The 19265-nt window shown below is 39.5% G+C and overlaps 6 protein-coding genes across 11 annotated transcripts; 3 read left to right on the top strand and 3 right to left on the bottom strand.

Moving 5' to 3' along the window:
* The first annotated feature begins 63 nt into the window (after positions 1–63).
* LOC132701265 (putative acyl-CoA-binding protein) lies at positions 64–1180 on the top strand. 2 transcript variants are annotated; one of them, XM_060669059.1, is made up of 4 exons: positions 64–190; positions 592–613; positions 699–813; positions 922–1180. In XM_060669059.1, the coding sequence occupies exons 2-4, from the start codon at positions 599–601 to the stop codon at positions 1059–1061; spliced, it is 270 nt and encodes an 89-aa protein (XP_060525042.1). In that variant the 5' UTR covers positions 64–190; positions 592–598; the 3' UTR covers positions 1062–1180. The 2 variants fall into 2 exon arrangements, with proteins under 2 accessions (XP_060525042.1, XP_060525044.1); XM_060669061.1 differs by having other exon boundaries at positions 97–194.
* A 7-nt stretch (positions 1181–1187) lies between these two features.
* LOC132701264 (mitochondrial pyruvate carrier 2-like) lies at positions 1188–1961 on the bottom strand. The gene is made up of 4 exons (XM_060669058.1): positions 1729–1961; positions 1638–1678; positions 1391–1587; positions 1188–1333 (listed from the first exon to the last, which is right to left on the bottom strand). Exons 1-4 carry the CDS (start codon positions 1811–1813, stop codon positions 1297–1299), a joined length of 360 nt encoding a protein of 119 aa, XP_060525041.1. The 5' UTR covers positions 1814–1961; the 3' UTR covers positions 1188–1296.
* A 149-nt stretch (positions 1962–2110) lies between these two features.
* Positions 2111–2980, bottom strand: LOC132701261 (uncharacterized). 2 transcript variants are annotated; one of them, XM_060669055.1, is made up of 3 exons: positions 2604–2980; positions 2425–2556; positions 2111–2373 (listed from the first exon to the last, which is right to left on the bottom strand). In XM_060669055.1, exons 1-3 carry the CDS (start codon positions 2892–2894, stop codon positions 2146–2148), a joined length of 651 nt encoding a protein of 216 aa, XP_060525038.1. In that variant the 5' UTR covers positions 2895–2980; the 3' UTR covers positions 2111–2145. The 2 variants fall into 2 exon arrangements, with proteins under 2 accessions (XP_060525038.1, XP_060525039.1); XM_060669056.1 differs by having other exon boundaries at positions 2425–2547.
* Positions 2981–3500: 520 nt separating this feature from the next.
* On the top strand, positions 3501–5554 carry LOC132700850 (nucleoporin Nup43). Its single transcript, XM_060668421.1, has 4 exons — positions 3501–3703; positions 3778–3998; positions 4055–4307; positions 4913–5554. Exons 1-4 carry the CDS (start codon positions 3661–3663, stop codon positions 5485–5487), a joined length of 1092 nt encoding a protein of 363 aa, XP_060524404.1. The 5' UTR covers positions 3501–3660; the 3' UTR covers positions 5488–5554.
* A 1569-nt stretch (positions 5555–7123) lies between these two features.
* On the bottom strand, positions 7124–17698 carry LOC132701187 (zinc finger protein 800). Of its 4 annotated transcripts, none has more exons than XM_060668917.1 (6): positions 17650–17698; positions 16995–17214; positions 16786–16944; positions 13261–13773; positions 10310–10537; positions 7124–8499 (listed from the first exon to the last, which is right to left on the bottom strand). In XM_060668917.1, exons 2-6 carry the CDS (start codon positions 17166–17168, stop codon positions 7186–7188), a joined length of 2388 nt encoding a protein of 795 aa, XP_060524900.1. In that variant the 5' UTR covers positions 17169–17214; positions 17650–17698; the 3' UTR covers positions 7124–7185. The 4 variants fall into 4 exon arrangements, with proteins under 4 accessions (XP_060524900.1, XP_060524901.1, XP_060524902.1 ...); XM_060668918.1 differs by lacking the exon at positions 17650–17698 and adding an exon at positions 17431–17639; XM_060668919.1 differs by lacking the exon at positions 17650–17698 and adding an exon at positions 17304–17441.
* A 99-nt stretch (positions 17699–17797) lies between these two features.
* Positions 17798–19007, top strand: LOC132701188 (ubiquinol-cytochrome-c reductase complex assembly factor 1). The gene is made up of 5 exons (XM_060668921.1): positions 17798–18047; positions 18098–18277; positions 18329–18568; positions 18618–18812; positions 18872–19007. Exons 1-5 carry the CDS (start codon positions 18006–18008, stop codon positions 18953–18955), a joined length of 741 nt encoding a protein of 246 aa, XP_060524904.1. The 5' UTR covers positions 17798–18005; the 3' UTR covers positions 18956–19007.
* The last annotated feature ends 258 nt before the right edge of the window (positions 19008–19265 follow it).

Genomic DNA, 19265 nt, shown 5'->3' with positions numbered 1-19265 from the left:
GATCGACGGGGTGATTAATCCGATCGATATGCGTAACGATGCCGCGACCTTTGTATATAACGTGGTAGGTAGGACGCGTAACCGCTAAATGTTCCGCTAGTAACCGCCACGTTATCATTCGGTGCGCAGCTTTCGCAGGTGTAGCGTGTGTTTTGTTTTTAGTGAGCTTTCATATTTTAATTGCCGACCCGTAAGTATGTATTTTTAACCGCGTAATTAAATACGTTGCTAATCTTGTAAAATAATTTTTTTGATAGTAATTTTAATTAATAATAATTTAATCATTTTTCTGTATTTCGTATTTCGGTATTCACGGACGAGTAGTTAATTGGAATGCCTCGCATAAATTATCGCTACCCAATCGTGTTTCTCTGGTACACGAAATAAATTGGGAATGCACAAACGTCTGATAAATTCGGAAACTGTTCGTACGTTTTGTTGAACCGAAAAAGTCGCGAATTTCATTAATTTTTAATTTGTATTCCCGTGCCGCGCCTTCGTTTGAACCCCACGAAGTTTTTTATCGCTTTTATCTTAAAAATTAATATTTTCCTAACACTCGAGAAAACTCATCGCCGTCTCTTTTTTCAGATAAACCATGTCGCTCGACGAGGTAAAAGTTCAATTGTTTTTAAAAATAACTTATTGAAACGCGTGACTCAATTATGAGTGGTTGTAAAATATTAACGATTTTGTAGAAATTCAACAAGGCGGCGGAAGACGTGAACAAATTAAAGTCGAAGCCTTCGAATGAGGACCTGCTAGAAATTTACGCTCTCTACAAGCAGGCGACGGTCGGAGACGTCAACACAGGTACCCAGGTCTTTTTTTTAATAATAATTCAAGATTGAGGTTATGTGCGCGGGTTTTCGAAGTGACTCGTCGGTTTTTAAGTGGTTCATCTATTACGGGTTTTTTCAGATCGTCCGGGACTGTTGGACGTGAAGGGCAAAGCGAAGTGGGACGCCTGGAGCGGCAAGAAGGGCGTGTCCAAAGACCAAGCCAAAGAGCAGTACGTCGCGAAAGTCCAGTCGCTGATTGACTCGATAGGACTAGCCTAATTTTTCACCAAAGCTTTCCTTACAAACATACACATTTTGTTCTTTAAGTTTAAAGAAGATGGTTGTTGGTTGTTTTTCGCATTTACAAATTTTATAATAAAAAGGTGGGTTTGAGAGGAGGGAAGGTTGGATTTATTTCGGCCCTGTTTTCGATATTTATTGGAATAGAGGATAACAAAATAAAAATTATACATAAACAACATTAACGTGATTATACGGCCCCCGAGGTTTCTCGCTACGCGACGGGTTTCTTAGTTTGTTGCATCCGGTAGCTGCAAATGGGACGAACTTTAATCGAACTACCTCGAAATCGGTAACCGATTGCTTACTTAACTGCCCGGTACAGTTGGAACAGCTGCGTGACTGCTACGAACACGTTGACGCTGAATAAGCTGTAATTTTTCGGAATTATCACTAGCGAATAACGCGACCAGATCACTCCGGTAGCGGCCAACGCCGTAGTTTGACTGGGGCTTATAGTCTCCGCGGGTCTGGCCAGATCCGCTATACCGGCCATTACCAAGCCCTAAAATATGCGATATCAACGACGGGGCAACGGGAGATTTTAATGCGTACCCATTTGAAGGCCGGCGCCCAGAAGAATATCGTTTTGGGTCCTAAAAACGATATTTTTAAACGAGTTTTCGGGTAGTAGTTTCAAACTCACCAGCCGGATGTTGCCACAACGGCTGCAATTTCGGCGGCACGAATCGGTCGAGGACCGCAATGCCCCTCGTGTAAATTGCAGACATCGCGGCGTAAGCAAACTACGCGTTACCACGAGCCAATTACGTGAATTTCGAGTTACAACGTAGCCAGTTACATATCACGGCCGATCGAATCACAGATAACAGAATTGTACTTTGCTTCCACTGGCAGTCACAGAACAACGGTCAGGTGATTTCGGTTCTACTTCGTTTCCACGCGTATGATTCTCGACCATGGTTGGAGAGGGAAATAAAAAAAGATCGAACATAATACTTTTTCAAAACTTTGTGCCGACTCGATTCGGGATGGTGATAGCATGCAAATGGAGAAAAAATCATGCATAAACTAAAATTAAATATATTTTCTAATAAAATGCCTACAACAACAATTCTCCCGATTTTTCTTCGTCGTGGAGTTCTTTATTGATCTGCAACATTGCTCGAGCTTCCAGGTACGTCATAAAGCTAGCCAGCAACGCCTGACCCGCACAAATCTTCCAGGAAATGCTTCCTATCGGCTTAAGCAACTTTTTATAAAATTGTATCGCCTCTGTTGGACGCTGGGTAATTTGGGGCATATTGTAACAGCCGGACTGATGAGCCAGCTAACGCAGAACATCTTCAGCCTTAGGGCGCGTACGAAAAATATGACTTACCGCCATGGACCCCGTCGGGGCTAGTAAAAACGGCAACAAAAATCCCAAAGCGGCCTGCAGTAACCCGGCTTTAACCTCGAGGCAAACGGGACAAACGTCTGCCTTTAACAGGATGATTGGCCTCTGTATGGCCTAAAAGTCACCGCGGTTTTGAAGCGTTAAATAACGACCTTCATTACCTCAGCGTGCATCACGGCAGATAAAGTCGCTGGCAGAAAACAAACGGGCAGATAAGAAACAACTCTGCCGATGTGAAACAGCCTCAACCTTCTCCTGTAATAGTTGTTATAGAATATACCGCAACACGCGGACGCCACCCCGAGCAGGTGGGGCCCCAATTTTAGCGGAAACCCTTGAACCCAATTGGGCCATTTGTAAATGAATTCTCGCTGGTAACGGACCGCCTCGTTCTCCGAAAGTACGACCGCGCCTTCCGGGATCGATTTGTAATTCCCTTTCGCGAGCGCCATTTCTTACGTGAAACACGAGCGCGTGTTATTTTAATGTTAGTTTATTGTATAAATAGTGAACTACGCATTTTTAGGTTAGGTGCAAATGTAGAAATTTGGTTAGTCTCGGTTTGAAGAACCTAGAAGGCAATTTTGTTCTTTAAGGCTTAAAGTTTAAGCAATTGAATAATACAAAAGTTTAATTCGTCCAGTTCCCTTGTTTGCACAGAAAACAGTAAGATATTGTTTTGAGGTGTACTGAAATTAAATAAGCAAAAATATTTTCACTAAAATTTAATTTAAAAATCACAGGTGCATTATAAATAAGAATCTTTTTAATTGGTTTGTTTAGGAATTACACAATTCTTTTAAAATAGTTGTTAAATAGTTTCTTTACCAAAAAAACATAATGAAGAAACCGATTTTCTAAACAAATTACACTGACTTTAGGCTACTACCTTTTTTGAAATAATTCGGTTGCGTCTTTTCTCCGTGATAGTATTGTTCTATATTCTGTACCAACACTGAATAAAATAACGAAATCATAGGCATACGATACGAAAGTGTTGAAACAAAAAGCATTTCTTTAAATGATAAAATTTTCATTTTAAAATCACAGTCATAGCCTCATTATAAAACAAGTAAAAAAATTGCTAAATAGCAGCGCCGCTCCCAATTGCCTACTTTTATCATATCAAGCATGATTTTGCTTTCCTGGTGAGCGATTGTAACATAACAGACCCGTTTAATAAAGACCCGATTTTCAAACAACTGGACTTTGCTGCCAATGGCTACGACACAGTCCCAAAACCACCAGTTCGTGTTCAGTGGTGAGATAACCTATAAAATCTAAGAAAAGCGTTAAAATTTCGTTCGGTTTCCGTTTAATCGCAAAACATTGTAGATGTAATGTCGTATAACGTTCACGGCAATTTCGTATCGGAAAAAATAAGTAAAATCCGATGGCGACCGGACGGCTTCAACGAGAGCAACTCCTTCGTAACGGGGAGCGCCGACAACGACGTAAACAACGTAAGGTTGTGGGAGTTTTGCGAAATCGAGGAGGACATTTTTCCGATCGCGGTCGCGTCCCTCCCCTACTGCGGGGACGTGACTGAAATAAAAGTAAGACGTCGGTTTCCGCCGTGGGTTGCGAATCGTATTGAGGTCTCCCATTGCAGTTTCTGAACCCCAACTACTTCGTCAGCAGTTCTTCCTCGGGCTCGGTCCATTTGCAAACGATCGTAACTGGACCGGCCGACGATGTCGGTTTAAAACAGGAAAACAAGTGGACGGACATCCATTATTTCTTCAACGGTGACCGGAGTAGCTGCACAGGTTTGGCTCTGTACGAGAGCGATATCGTAACGGTGGGAGAAGACGGCAGGATTAATTTATTGACAGCTCAAATGGAAAACGTGGTCCGTACGATAGGTACCGTAACTTGTTTCTTTTACATTTTGGAAAAAAAATTAATTCAAAAGTTGGAGCGTTTGATGTATAGATTTAATAAATCAGTGAAAAAGGACCTTTCCTTTTATGAAATAATGTATAGTGCTTTCAATTTGAAAAAATATAGCTTTGATGCACTGTTTTTTTGGCTGACCTTGTGTATAAATAAGTATGTAATATTAAATCCACACGTTAAATTTGCAACTTTTGTATTAAACTTTTTTTTTGAAAATGTAAAATAAAGTTCCATAAACATATAAAACATGCCGAAATTTTCATTGTCGGAAGCTTACAATAACCGAATTCAGTTTCATTAAAACTGAAACTAACCAATAAGTTTTTTTTTAATTCTAAACATATTTTGACCTAATGCGATTTTAACTAAGTTTTTTGGCCGTTTTCATTATCAAAATATAGGAAAAAGTGCTTCATCCGCTAGATTTTAATTCTGCAAATGTTTAAAATAAGGATTAAGCTTTAATGATTTTGACTATGTGAAATATCCATCAGTGAAGAGAAGACAACATTTCGAAAGTTGAGCTTCGTGCGTTACTCGGTGACGTGTCCTGAGTCATTGATTTTTACAGAAAATGCCGACAGCTGTTCCATCCAAAGCGTCATTTTCATGAAACACAACGAAATACTGACGAGCAACCTGCGCGCCCAAATGAAAATATGGGACTTGAGAGTCCCCGACGACAAACCAAGCAACAGTTTTATGCTCAACGGGGACCAAGTGATCCCCACTTGTTTGGCATTCCATCCGAACCAACGGCACCTGGTGATCGCCGGCGACGAGCTCGGCGCCTTGAGCGTTTGGGATCTGCGCCACGACACGTTTCCCGTGAACGTTTTCAACGCGCACGAGGGCTCGATATCGGAAATCCAATTCAACCGAGACGACCCGAATAAACTATTTAGCTGTTCGAGCGCCGGCGAAGTCTGGCACTGGGCGAGCAAGGGTCGGAAACAGTTTTCCTCGGGGTTCGACGAGGACGCAAGCGTGTGGCTCGTTCCGGGTTCCGCCAAAAGTAACCTGGAAGTGTTTACCTTGATGTCGACCATCGACAAACCCATCAATTCGTTGGACATGTGCAAGGGCAGGGTTATATGCGGGTGCGATAACGAGGCGATCTATTTAATTAACGGGCCCGACCTTTAGCTGTAGTTATTTTGTACTTTTTAATAAAAAATTAATAAAACGCTTCCCAAATTAAGTGTCGATGTTAAATAAGTATTGGTTGGTTTGTTGTTGAACGCGGGCTTCTTCTTTTTTACTTCCATGGCATACTAACCAGAATCAATCGGTCATAATGCAGAGTTTTATGCCGAGTTTGTTGATTATCCCGCTTTTTCTTTTTATTCGATTATTGATCGGGTAGTCAAAATGCAATTTTTTTTAAACGGAACGGGCTTGATTGTCGTTGATTTTTAAATTTTAGTACAATAAACGATAATTTTTAGTGGTTATTAGTGCCAAATACTAAGCTTTATGCAAAAATGAATTATAAATATGTGCGGACGCAATAAACATGTATTTTTCTTTAAACAAAAAGGCCACCGGTCATCACTTAAGTCACAGAAAATATGTAACTTTTGGAACAGATGAATAAAAAGAAATGAAGGAAACTACAAAACAAAAGCACAGGTAAATACGAACGAAAAAAAGATTTTTTTCTATTTATAGTAATAAAATTAGGTCTTTATTCAGAAAATTAATTTATAAAAGTTATATTACAAGTATCGAAACAGTCTTTATTTTCTTGCCAAAGGGCCCGACGTGCTTTCAAAATTCCGGCGTCTATATTGTAGTAGCTATATGGTCAGATTGATCTGCAATTACGTGACTAACAATCCGTCTCGTCTACGCCGTGATACCGAACGCAGCATCTTTAGCACCGACCTGGTGACATCATTGCCCGTTTAGCGTGGGTACATGTGATTTGGGTTTCAAGCGGAAAATTTATTTTAATCGAATTTCTACCTAATTTAACCATAACTATACTTATACGTCACCGCGTGCCCGCCCCCTCGAAACCACGACCACAAAAACGTATCTTTATTTGGAAAAATAATTTACGAAAGCGGCATCACAAGGAACGAGCCGATCGACTTCGTCAAATGGCTCTTCTTCGATTTAATCGCTCCTAAGCTTCCTGTAATATCAGTATAAGCAGGGCCTCTATAAGCTCTAGTAGCTATAGGCTGACTATATTGTGATCATGTGACTAAAATCGTATTAAGACGTCACTTTCGACGCAATTTTAATTGTTGCATCCTAACGGAGCTTCTTAACGATTTTTTTCTATGCTTCCAACTGCCACGGCCAACCGAAACGTTACCTTAACCATACTCATACGTCACCATGTATGTGCCCGCCAAAACGAATCTCTATTATGAAAAATAATTTACAAAAACAGTATCACAAGTAACGCAACGATCGTTTCTTCATCATCAGTATAAGCAGGACCTCTATCAACTGCGATCATGTGACTAAAAATCGTATTACGACGTCACTTTTGACCCCAATTTTAATTGTTGCATCATAAAGGAGGTTCTTAACGATTTTATTCTATGCTTCGAACTGCCACGGACAACCGAAACATTACCATAACCATACTCATACGTCACCATGTGCCCCCCCAAAACGAATCGAAATTCTGTAAAATCATTTACAAGAAGGATATCTCAAGTAACGAAACGATCGTTCGAGATTCTTAAAAATCTTATTCTTTGCTTGGACAACCGAACCGTAACCATTCTCATACGTCGCCTCGTGCCTCCCAAAACTACGCCGACAAAAACGAATCTTTATTCTGAAAAATAATTTACAAAAACGGTATCACAAGTAACGAAACGATCATTTCTTCTTCGCCAAAGGGCCGGACGTCGATTTGGCCGCCTTGCCCTTGGCCCGCGGCACCTGGAAAGCGTCGCAACCCTTCGCGCCGCCGTAATACAAGAAGTCCTCGTCCTGCCTCGCCTTGGTGCGTATCCGCGAGGGGCGTTGCGTCGTGTCGAGCGGATCGACCGCGTTCTCCGCGAACTCGCCCTTGGCGTCGTCCGCGACGGCGCCGTCGCAATTGTGGTGCTCGATGTCGTAGTAAAAATCTTCCGCGTCGCTCGACCCGTCCGACCAATCGCACGCCGCGGGACCCGCCCTTTCCTCGAACTCGTCGACCCCGCCCACTTCGCGCCTTTCGACCGCCTTGATCGCGCCGGACACGTCCGCCGGCATGACGGCCAATTCCGGCGGCTCCGGGAGCCGGTGGAGGTCGTCCCCGACGTCGACGTCGTCGTCGTCTTCGTGGGGCGCGACGCGCTCCGCGAACAACCCGCACGTGTCGACGTCTTCGACGACGACGGCGAGGCGGGGCACGGGGACCACGTCGTCTTCTTCGTCGAGGTCGACGACGACCTCGGACAGGTCCGGACGATTCTCCAGGGGCTTGAAGTCGTGCGACATGAGGACGGTCTTCCAGTCGGGCACCGGGACGACGACGTCGTCGTCCCGACGGTGAAGTTGGCGCGCGTGCGCGACGCAGTCCGCGCGCGCGAACGACACGTACGAACACTTGGCGCACTGGTACCGGAACCAGGAGAAGTGGCCGGACATGTGACGTAATAGGAGACGCGTCGACGGGAAGTGGGATTCGCACGCGCGGCACCGCGTCCTCTCGTCGTCCATGTAGGGGGCGGCACGGTCGACGAGACCCGCGCACGACGTCCTCGTCGACTTGGTGTGCCGGCCGTCGACGTCGTCGCCGTCGCTAGCGCGTTTCGCCGACCTCCTGCGCAGCGGGTTGTTGTACGACAAGTTGGACAGGTCGAAACCGGCGAAACCGTTCTCGACGCGCTCCTCGCCGACGAAGATGACGTCGTCGTCGTCGTCGTCGAGGGGTTTGCGCTCGTACATGCGTAGCACGTCCGGTTTCCTGCGGGACGCGCCCCTGGGCGCGTCTTCGTCCGCGGGGGCCGGTTTTTTTTCTTCGGGGGCGGCGGCGACGGCGGCGGCGGCGGCCACTTTCTTGCCGTCCTCTTTGATCGCGTTGCAGAGCGCGATGCGCTTCGCGCACATCTGCGAGTGCGAGTGCAAAGCGGCCCTGCGCTCGAAGCGCTTGCCGCACCCGCCGCACATCTGGAGGTCGTTGCCCGCCTCCATCACGTCGATCCACTGGAAAACGACCGTCACGATAATAATAAACGACTATTATTTGAAACAAAATTCGTAGGGAAAAGACACCTACGGCAGCAAGCGAGAAATGAGGAAAACAAGACAATGCTAAACAAGATTTTTCTTTTATAAAAAGAAAGTGCTTCGCGGTTTCGTGTGGTAAAAGGAGTACGGACCACTATGGAAAATCGATGTAATTTAATTGCGCATGCACCCTGCATAAAATGTCCTTCACATCTAGTAAGACTTCAAAGTTACAGCAAACATCGGTAAATATTAAAATTTGCGATATTTTCCCAAATATTTCGCGCCCCGTATAATTGACGAAACCTGAAACTCTTTCTCGACTCAGTTTACGATACTGTTCAAATGAAATTATCCCATCTTTAACGGTTCCTTGATTTATCGCCAATAATTAACCCACAAAAACGGAAATTTTTAGGATCTTTTACATTTTTTGCGAATAAACGACACACCCTGTATAGGATTATAGCCCTGGATCTTCCACGTTTCCTGATTCAAGATTTTTTTAAAAATAGTAAATTGTTTCGATAATAATAATCGATACACCCTGTACATAATTAAAATAATTAGGGAAATGGAGGTTATAGCCCTGGATTTTTCACGTTTTTTCTAAAATAGTAAATGGTTTTCGAGAAAACAAAACTTTTCTGAAACTATGCAGTGCGTCGTAACAATCAATGACGTCATCGCGTCTGAGGTATTTATTTTAAAAAATCAAAAAAACTTTGGAGGTTTTACTAATATTGTTTTCTATATTTGAAAAAAATATAGATTTTTTGACTATTTTTAAAAAACATGGAAAATTGAAGTTTTCTTACAAAAAAAGGGACAAATTTGAATTATGAAGCTATCCATAATCTTTGAAGATTTTCTAATTTTTTCTTTTACTTTTCGAAAAAAAAGGGGTTTGTCTACTTTTCCTATTTTAAAAAATAAAAAATCTCCATTTTTTTAGATATTTTCACCCATAATCGACACACCCTGTACATAATTAAAACAATACCGGAAATACAGACTGTGTTTTCTAAAATATTAAATGGTTTTCGAGAAAATAAGACTTTTCTGAAAACATGCAGTGCACCGTAATGATCAATGACGTCATCGCGTCTTGACTGAGCCCCCTGATTTTCATATAGATTTTTTCAAATTTCTCGACCAGCGTGTGTGATAGACGAAAACCGCAAATAGAAAAATTGTAGGTCTTGATGCGGCCTATGACACTGCTTGAACCGATTGGCCATATTTTTTACGATATTTGATTAGCGATTACTCTAGAAAAGAACAATTTTCAAAGCCTTTTAGATTTTTGCCTATAATTTAAAAACCCTGTATATAATCGAAAAAACGCTTGAAATAAACATTAAAGCCCTGGATCCTTCGCGTCTGCCAGTGAAAAAATTTTGCCGATCGGGTGAATGGTTATGGAGAAAAACATGTTTTTCTGGAAACCAGAATAACTAAAAATCCGGAAAACCGGAAACTTTTCGCCCCACCCTCGTAACTACATATAAATAATTGCTTAGCTTAGCCGTAGATAATTGATAACAATTAAAAATTGCAAATCGAAGCCTCAGAAGATGGAGAGAATTTGCTTTTATCCCATGACGGAGATCTAAAAAAAATAATCTTTTTACGAAATTTAATAAAAAAAAAACGAGAGATGGAACTATCAACTGACAACACGTGGCGATCCTCTTTCCTTGGTGAATTCAGTTTAACGCAGAAAATAGTGGAAAGGATTAAATCGGGGATCGGAAACAAAATGAAAAAAAAATCCAGTCCTGACCTGATTTTCTTGGGATTTTTCCGCCACGACGACGCAGTCGGTCGTCTTCTTCTCCTTGATTTCGTCGCGGCGGATCCAACTGTTGTGCACCTGCTCCCGCATACGTCTTACTTGTTTGTTGGTCATACGGTGGACTTTGAGCAAGTGGCGGTAGACGCACCAGGGGTTCGCGAACGCGTCCTTGCACGTTGGGCAAACGTACATGATCCGGCTCTGGTTGTGTTGGTTCTGCAAACCGAGTGTTACAGTGTCCACTGCGGTGGACCGGCGACAGAATAAACACGACGCAAGGATGCGACGATCGGTGTTGAAAAATCGGGATTACAAATAAAAACGCAAAAGCCCCTGTTCCCTTGGACGTTAACAAGTTTGAGTTTTTTAAGAAAAAATATAAAAAATAACGCATTCAATACTTTTCTACATATTGAAAAAATTAATAACATTTGAGGCTTTTCAATTTTTTAAAAATAGGAAAAAATCAAACAATTTTGTCTTGGTTTTCCTTTTCTTAATCCCCCTGAAATCAAAAAACGATTTTCTGCATTTGTTTACTCACTTAATTACTTTTTTAACTACTCCTATTTTGCTACTGACTCGTATATTTAAAATGTAAATACGATATTTTTCTGTTATAGCTTTATGCTAAATAAATCAATTGATAATAATAACAATTATTGAAGTCAACAAGAATCTTTGACTATTTTAGAAAAAATAAAAAAATAGTTTTTCAACATTTTTCTTTAATTTTTTGAAGAAAAAAAACAATAATTTTTGAGGTGCCCATTTTTTGTATTTTAAGAACAAGAAAATTTTTTCTAATTTTCTAATTTTTATTTTCTAATTAAAAAAATCAAGATTCTCTGGCGTTTCGTGTCTTTTATATATATATATATATATATATATATATATATATATATATATATATATATATATATATATATATATATATATATATATATATATATATATATATATATATATATATATATATATATATATATATATAAAACAAGAAAAGATGAGGTTTTTCTTCTTATGTTTTTGCTTTTATTTATATTTTTAGAAACAAAAAAACAAAAAATGTTGAGAAACTTCTAACTTTTATTGTTGTTGTTCTGTTTTTTAGAAGTTTTTGGCACTCCCGGACCGGCCACAGAATAAACAGCGCGTACGGGATTATAAATAAAAACTCGAAAGCCTCAACAAAAATAATAAAAAAAATGTCCTTAATGTCTTTCTATGTATTGAAAAAATCAACATTTGAGGTTTTTCAATTTTTTAATAGAAAACTTTTGAGGGTTTCCTTTTTTTTCCTTTCAAATCAACTTTCAGGATTTGCTAGATTTGGGTACTAATTATTGAAAATAACGAGAATTATTGATTCTGATTTGAACCTCAACATAAGAAAATGTTGAGATTTTTCTTTGAGGTTGGGTATATTTTATACTTTTTGAAAAAAACAAGAAAATTTGAGGTTCTTTTACTTTTGTCTCTATTTTTTTTTGTAACGGGAATTTTCGTTTATATTTACATTTTTTCGGAACAAAAAAATCAAAAAATTTTGAGGTACTTCTAACTTTTAACAAATTAAAAAACATTGAAGGTTTTCTTTTCTTTTTTTTTTAAGTTTTTCTTCTTTTTTTTTGTATTTTTTGGAAAAAAATCGAATACAATTTTTTTACTTTTAGAAAAAAATAAATATAAGGTTTTAAAGGTCTACGCTAAGAAAAAATCTAATCTTAGATCTTTTTCTATTTTTGGGGTTTGTCTATTTTTTTCTATTTATAAAAGAAATAAAAAAATGTTGAGAAATTTTGAGTTTTAAAATACATATTAAGAATCTATATTTTTTGAAAGAAGAAGAACACTTGCGGTTTTTTTACTGTTATTTCTACTTTTTTTGTAATGAAAAATTTCACCTACATTTCAATTTTCAGAAACAAAAAAAAAAAGAAAAATACTGATTTATTTATTTTAAAAAATCAAAAAAACTCTGAAGGTTTTGCTAATATAGTTTTCTGTCTTTTGAAAAAATAGAGAGTTTTTGACTATATTTAGAAAACATAAAAAATTGAAGTTTTCCAACAAAAAAAAACATTTAAACATTTTCTAATTTGTTCTTTTACTATTCGAAAAAATGAGGTTTGTCTACTTTTTCCGTTTTTAGAAAATATGAAACAATTTTAAAAAATAAAAAATCTTCGAGGTTCCTCCGTTTTTTTAATATTAAAAAAAAAAACAAAGAATATTTGAGGTTTTTCAGTTTTCATTTCAACTTTTTCTGTAACGGGAAATTTCGCCCATTTTCAGAAACAAAGAAATCGAAACATTTTGAGGTACTCCTTTTAAAAAATGAAAAAGCTTTGGAGGTTTCGGTTTTCTGTTATTTGAAATATCAAAGTTTTGAGGATTTCGTAATTTTGTTTTTTATCATATAAAAAAATAGAGAATTTGTGAAAAAAAAAACGCAAATTTTTAAGAATTTTTCTATTTAGAAAAAATCAATAATATATGAAGTTTTTCATTTTTTTTTTCCAAAAAACATTGATTTTTGAGTTTTGTCTTTTTTTAAGATGTTTTTCCTGTTAAAAAAATCAATTATTTTTGCGGGTTTTCCTGTTTTCCCATTTTTTGAAAAAATCAACAATGTTCGTGGTTTATCCCATTTTTTTCCTTATTTTCTGCGATTTTGTGAAATCGTAGACCCCAACAAAGACGTTTGAAGCACAAAAAATATGTTTTCTTCGATTTACTTCCAAATTCGCCCTTTTTTTGGAGGACCCCTCGCGATTTTCGAAAAAGTGGCCGAATTTATTATAACCATTTAAAGATTAAATTAAAAAATTAAGATTTAAAATAGCAATTATGGCCGCACGTACATCTTTCCCAAGGCCATCCGAAGCCCACCGTCGCATCTGGGACGTGTTTACTCTAAGACCTCCAAAACTTACCTTGACATGGTGGATCAGAGTTTTGCGGGTGGTAAACCTGAGGTCGCATTCGCCGCACGCGAGGTTAGACTTAGGAAATAGGGGATTCTCTCGGAGCTTCGCGGCCGTGAGGTACTGAGACACCTTGCCGTCCTCGCCAAGCACTACGTCCCTATTCTCCAGGATGCCGTGCACCTCCATCACCTCCGATTTCATCAGATCCGCGTCGCTCACGTCTTCGTCGCTTTTCTCGACGCCATTTTGAACCACCGTTTGGAACATGGCGGCGCCGTTCGTGTCGATCTTCTCGAGGACGACGTTATTGTTGAGAGACGCCGCGACCTCCAGGTCCTTCATGTCCTTGACGATTTTGTTCGAGTCGTCTCCAGTCAAGTCCTCCTCGGTGATTTTTTTAACGAGCGCCTCCACCTCCCGCCTATCGACCAGCTTATCGATTACGGTATCGATTTTTTTCTTCCGATCGATATCCGGCGATCCGAGGTTCGATTTTCCTGACGGCGTGCGCACGCGCTCCTGCAATACCCCAATTTTGTTTGCAACCAAAATTGTTTGTCACGAATCATCAAAATCAAAAATGTTGGAGGGAGTGAATCTGGCATTTGGACTCGAATATTGGACGTTATCAATGCGTCAAAGGGCATTTTCCAGAGGAATGGAAGTCATCTTTGGTGGTTTTAGACCCATCAACACTGTGCCAGTGTACGAGAAATTATTGGACCTCGTTGCAAAGGAGCAGCTGCAGAGAGATTGAGACGAAAACGATTGAACTGTCTCTAGTCAGTCGGGATTTCGAAAGGAACTGTGGATGACAATAGTTTTGTGTTGGCTGTGTTTTTGGACTTTAGAAGAGCTTTTGAGACAGTCAACGGGGATATTTTAGCCCTGGATTGGCTAAAATATCCCCACTTTCTTATATCTATGAACAGACCATACCACAGGGGACTGTGTTGAGGCCATTTTTGTTGTTTCTTCTGTATAATAATGATCTAGCTCTCAAGTTGGGAAAAAGAGTAAAATTACATTATATGCCGACATATGTGGCGTTGGTAAGAATGACCTGTATCGAATGTTTGTATGGCTGTGCAATAAGTTAATATAAATATAAATGGCGTTAATTTGCAGTATGAGAAATACATAATATAAAATATTTGGGAATTGTATTAGATCCACAATTAAATTTTGATTCACATTGTGAAGTTCTCGCAAAAGGTGGGTTTCATACCTAGAGCAGGCAAAAATTTTAAAAGTTCCACAAAATTTTAAATTTAAAATAGCTTGGCGGCGACATATTTGCAATAATGTTCAACTTTATTGCCTAGTATACCTAACTATAGACTAACGGAACTTCAGAAAATAGAAAACAGGGCAATGCGCGCAATTTTCAAATGTAATAGATATACACCTGTGATGACTATGTTAAATGTGTTACAAATATTAACTGTAAAGGAAAAAGTAATGTTTGATACATTTATATTTAAGATAAAAAATAAAATGATTAAGAATGCTCACGAATATAACACTAGAAACCGTACTGGTTTCATACTAGTCAATCGATGTAAAACTACACATACGTTGAATACCATTTTAAATAAAGGTTTTTTAGTGCTGCCAAAAAATATTAAGGAGTGTGATAATTTAAATGCTTTTAGAAAATTAATTAAAACTTATGTATTATCTGGAATTTTATTCTGAATTTTCTTTTATAATTGTTCTGCTGTTATATACTTTTGTTCTGTATACTTTGCTACTTTTATACTTATTTAAATTTTGCTACTGGCTCGTATATTTAAAATGTAAATACGATTGTTTTCTGTTATAGCTTTATGCTAAATAAATGAAGTATTTTTTATTTGTTTATTTTTTCTCCGGTGTTTAAAAAACGTGGATAATGGATAACTTTGTTGGAGCGTTTTTCACAAACCTGCCGATTCTGCAATCAAACATATAAAACGAAAATTGTATCTGTCAATATTTTATTATCAATGGTATACCCTGCAATTGAACGTGTCACTCGATTTCCTCCAGATTTCAAATATACAGGGTGTTTTCTAATTGAATGTGAATAATTTAGGGCGACGATTTTTGGGTCCATTTCAAAAAGAAAAAAAAATGCTTGTTAATTTTTGTCAATGGTTTTTGAACAAAATTGCTCATTACCCATTGCTCGACCAAGAAATACTATTTCCAGATGAATCCACATGAAAACCCCCCCGGAGTCGAAGAATTTAAACAGTATCCTTCAATGTGGAAGACAATTTCAACAACTGTGTTCTACTTTTTCTCAAAGAGGTCGTTTTTAATTTATTAATAGACAATTTTGTAAAAAATTAGGTTTCAGGTAGTGTTTTTTTTTTTTAATAAGAATCGTTTATTATTTATCTTGCTTTTAGGATGTTGTCTTATTTAATTGAAACTGTAAAAGTAAAACCAACAGCCTACTAATGCTTTTTTTTTCCGAAGGACACTAAAAACTAGATATTTTGGTTTAGATAGGTATTACATTTTTCCCAAAAAAAGTTCTCCATTTAACCAATGCAGTAGCGACCTAATTAATATTCATGATTTGTTCAATATGTTTGTTCATATTATTTGTTCAAAAAGATATTTGCATTAATTTTCACTTATTACACATATTAACCATATTGTTGCTTCATATATATTTGAAATCAGGAGAAAAAGTGGAATCGGTTGACAAATTCAAATGCAAGGGATTTATTTTATATTTTTCATTGATTGAATCGGAAGGTTTAAAAAAAAAACGCTCCGTAATTTAAACTTAAATCGTAGCGGTAAGCGGGACATAAAACTGGCGCATGCGCCACAATGCGCACTTTCCGTTTTAATCGCTGCTACGCCGTTAAATAAAATTTTTCTTTTATATGCGTAATTTTATAAGCTTTACGTCATAAATTATCTCGAATAAGCACATGATAAACTAACCAAAACACATCAATCTCGGTTATCTATGGTTCCCGGGCGTTCCCCCCATTTTCCGCGCCTCTAAGTGTTGTAGAGTTTCCCTGAACACCAGATTACCGCGAAGACGCACCACTTCTACATTTTTTGGGTTTGAATTACTACTCTGTCATTTCCTACAGTTTTTCTTAAATATTTTTTATTTTCAAAATGCACTACGACAATTACGATTGATTTCTTTAAATTTTTACGTCTTATTACTCGAACACTTGGCCAATCAATTAATCAAAACTCACCGGCTGGCGGTATCTATGGTTCCCGGGCGTTTTCCCCCATTTTCCGCGCATTTAAGTCTTATAGAGTTTCCGTGAACGCCCAGATCCTCAGCCTTTTCCGTTTTAATTGCTGCTTTAATGCACTCCGGCAAGTGAGTGCAATTTCTATAAGCTTTACGTCTTACCGCCACCTTTACTGTCAATTTACCGGGCATACGAAGCCGACAAACTAACCAAAACCCACCGATTTTCGTTATCTATGGTTCCTGGGCGTTTTCCCCATTTTCCGAGAGTTTAAATTTTATAGGAAGGTCAGATTACTTGGATGACGCACCTGATAGGCGGCGGCATTGCCTAAATAGTCGATGGAACCGCACCTCTCCTTGCAATAACATCGTTTGTGCAGCACGAAATTGGCAAGGCTCCTGTAAATGCTCCGACACACCTTGCACTCATACATGATGCCGCACTCGTGCATTACGTACCCCTTCACCTAAAAAAAAAAGGCATGAAGGAACCCCGTCTGACTTCAAACGGACCCACCTCATCGGTGGCGGTTTCGAGCAGCGCCAACACCTGCCTGAACCCCGTCACGCTGGTCTCGATGGGTCTCTGCAGGTTCGAAACATCGTGCTCAGTTTCGCTGTTTTGACTGGGCGCCTTGCCCAAAGTCGTGCTGACGGGTTTCTTCGCTTTTTTCGGCGCTTTGCCACTCATCTTCCTTTGAACGTTTAACGCTTACAAAACAGCTCGGCGGCCTCAGCTGAAAGGCAGGGTACGAAATGTAGCGAAACGGCAGACTCATTGTCGGTCTTAAAGACACTTTAGGTACGTCAAGGGATAATTAAGGACCTTTATATGGGTGGAACTTAAACGCCAGGGTTTACCATAGGCAAACAAAACCAACTGCCACACCTCCTCGCGAAAAAGGCGCGTCACGCTCGCCGAATCATTTGGCCCGTACGAACTGAAAGCCCACCTACAAGGTTCCGACGTTATATAAAAATATTTTCGTTCGGATGTGCAATCTAGTCAGAGGTCACAAGCAGACGTCTCTCCCTCAATTTTCCGATTCGATTAGCGTTCGTCGCGCGAATTTCGCACGTCGACGCGGATTCCAGTCCGAGAGGAACACGAGGCGACACTCGCCGCGCAAAACAATTTTAAATTAGCAAAGAATTTCTAAAATATTTCTCACCGTTCCCGATTGTAATTTGGCATATTCACTTCATCCACACGACTGTCGCGCCTGCCCTCTCGCGGATTCGTCGCGTGGTTGGAGCTTCGCGAGTCCTCCGTAAGATGGCAGTGATTTACTTTTTTTATAAGTTTCGAAATATTCTGTTTTTCTAACGGACATATATTATATTGTTTATATAATGTTTAAATTTGTTCCAATATTATTAATAGCTAACATTCTAAATCCTGCCATTTAAAAAACTGATCGGCGTGTGTTGACATTTGACTTTTGACGGCGTTTGCGAATATAGGTTAAGCAGTTATGAAACGATATTTTTATTAGTATTTATTGGGGTACTTTTAAGTCGGCGCGACATGAATTTACAACGAAGCGTCAGCGTTTTAAGGCGCGGTTACGTGCGTCATCCGACGTGCTTGAGGAATCGCGTTAATCGTATCTTTTTCAGGAGCTGACAGTTCGCTACAGGAACATGAAAACAGCGAGGCAAGTATCGAGCGTCGCCTTAAACGAGAAACGGGACAAGAAAAGGTCCGTGTCCACGTACGAAATAGCTACCGCGCCCAAAGAAGAGAGCTTGATCGTTAGGATTTTGACGAAAATACCGTTCTTGCAGTTCGAAAGAGAGGTACGTACCGCGAATTCGTCGCAAGCGACCACGGTTTGTTCGTCCTTGCAGCGGCTGAGGATCGTCGCGTGCGTGCTGTACGAGAAAATCGCCGATCAGGTGGATTACGTCGCCTTTTTTGAGAAATTCGATTTACCCGACACATTTTTCTCGTGGTTCATCGTGACCGAGCTACATCTTTGGATGATGTCGGTTCGTATGATGGCGGAGGGAGACAAAGGGAAGGTCGTCCGGAACGCCATGTTCGAGGCGTTCTGGCTCGATGTAGCCGCGAGAACGAAGCAACTGGGTGTATGTTTTTCTGCATCAGTGTCGGCGCGCATTGATATTTTATTTTCAGGCCGCCAGTCCCAAAATTATGAGGCAACAGATTAATGAATGTTCGGAACAGCTTCAGGCTGTTATAATAGCCTATGACGAAGGTCTCGAGTGCGACGATACAGTGCTAGCGAGCGCCATTTGGAGGAGGTTTTATCGGATGGAGCACGTCGAACTGCCCCACCTTGAGATGCTAGTGAGATACGTCAGGAAACACGTAAGCGGCAACCCGGTGCGAAACTAAGAGTGGAAAACCTGAGGAGTTCGATTTTTTAGGTTATGTTGTTAGACGCGGTGCCCACGGATCAGTTATTCACGCGCGAAGCCCCAATAAATTGGGAACCTATCAGCCTATATTAGGATATTAAGTTAATTGTACATAATTAACCGTTAATAAATAATTTATAGTGTGTTTTGTACTTTTGCTATTGCTATCGCACCTTTCATGAAACATTATGAGTCTAAAGGCTAATTTTAACGTCGCTACGATTAAAGACTGCGTACTGAGGTTGTAATGACCAACCTCTGAAGAATAACTTCAGAACTTACTAAATACCGCTAACTGTGTGCAGTTATCCCATCAAAATGCCACGAAATTAACTTAGACTTCTTAATTATTAAAAAAAAAAAAAATTAACCCAATCTCATTACGTCCAAATGCTAGGTAACG

The sequence above is a fragment of the Cylas formicarius genome, unplaced genomic scaffold (assembly GCF_029955315.1).
Source record: "Cylas formicarius isolate icCylForm1 unplaced genomic scaffold, icCylForm1.1 PGA_scaffold_4__25_contigs__length_36172078, whole genome shotgun sequence".
In the NCBI taxonomy this organism is placed as follows: Eukaryota; Metazoa; Arthropoda; class Insecta; order Coleoptera; family Brentidae; genus Cylas; species Cylas formicarius.
Note: the sequence above shows the minus strand (reverse complement) of the source record. Positions and strands in the feature narration are given on the sequence as shown.

Bases quoted from the DNA above. Each gene is read 5' to 3' on its own strand.
- LOC132701265 (XM_060669059.1), top strand. The intron at 814-921 runs GTACCCAGGTCT...GGGTTTTTTCAG, and splicing joins GGTCGGAGACGTCAACACAG to ATCGTCCGGGACTGTTGGAC.
- LOC132701264 (XM_060669058.1), bottom strand. From the start codon at position 1,813: ATGTCTGCAATTTACACGAGGGGCATTGCGGTCCTCGACCGATTCGTG. The intron at 1,679-1,728 runs GTGAGTTTGAAA...TATCGTTTTTAG, and splicing joins GTTGTGGCAACATCCGGCTG to GACCCAAAACGATATTCTTC. The intron at 1,334-1,390 runs GTAAGCAATCGG...TCCCATTTGCAG, and splicing joins CAACTGTACCGGGCAGTTAA to CTACCGGATGCAACAAACTA.
- LOC132701261 (XM_060669055.1), bottom strand. From the start codon at position 2,894: ATGGCGCTCGCGAAAGGGAATTACAAATCGATCCCGGAAGGCGCGGTC. The intron at 2,557-2,603 runs GTAATGAAGGTC...GGTGACTTTTAG, and splicing joins CTGCCGTGATGCACGCTGAG to GCCATACAGAGGCCAATCAT. The intron at 2,374-2,424 runs GTAAGTCATATT...GTTCTGCGTTAG, and splicing joins CCCCGACGGGGTCCATGGCG to CTGGCTCATCAGTCCGGCTG.
- LOC132700850 (XM_060668421.1), top strand. From the start codon at position 3,661: ATGGCTACGACACAGTCCCAAAACCACCAGTTCGTGTTCAGTG. The intron at 3,704-3,777 runs GTGAGATAACCT...AAAACATTGTAG, and splicing joins CCACCAGTTCGTGTTCAGTG to ATGTAATGTCGTATAACGTT. The intron at 4,308-4,912 runs GTACCGTAACTT...TGATTTTTACAG, and splicing joins AAACGTGGTCCGTACGATAG to AAAATGCCGACAGCTGTTCC.
- LOC132701187 (XM_060668917.1), bottom strand. From the start codon at position 17,168: ATGAGTGGCAAAGCGCCGAAAAAAGCGAAGAAACCCGTCAGCACGACT. The intron at 16,945-16,994 runs GTGGGTCCGTTT...TTTTTTTTTTAG, and splicing joins TCGAAACCGCCACCGATGAG to GTGAAGGGGTACGTAATGCA. The intron at 8,500-10,309 runs GTCAGGACTGGA...GTCGTTTTCCAG, and splicing joins AAAAATCCCAAGAAAATCAG to TGGATCGACGTGATGGAGGC.
- LOC132701188 (XM_060668921.1), top strand. From the start codon at position 18,006: ATGAATTTACAACGAAGCGTCAGCGTTTTAAGGCGCGGTTAC. The intron at 18,048-18,097 runs GTGCGTCATCCG...TATCTTTTTCAG, and splicing joins GCGTTTTAAGGCGCGGTTAC to GAGCTGACAGTTCGCTACAG. The intron at 18,569-18,617 runs GTATGTTTTTCT...TTTTATTTTCAG, and splicing joins CGAGAACGAAGCAACTGGGT to GCCGCCAGTCCCAAAATTAT.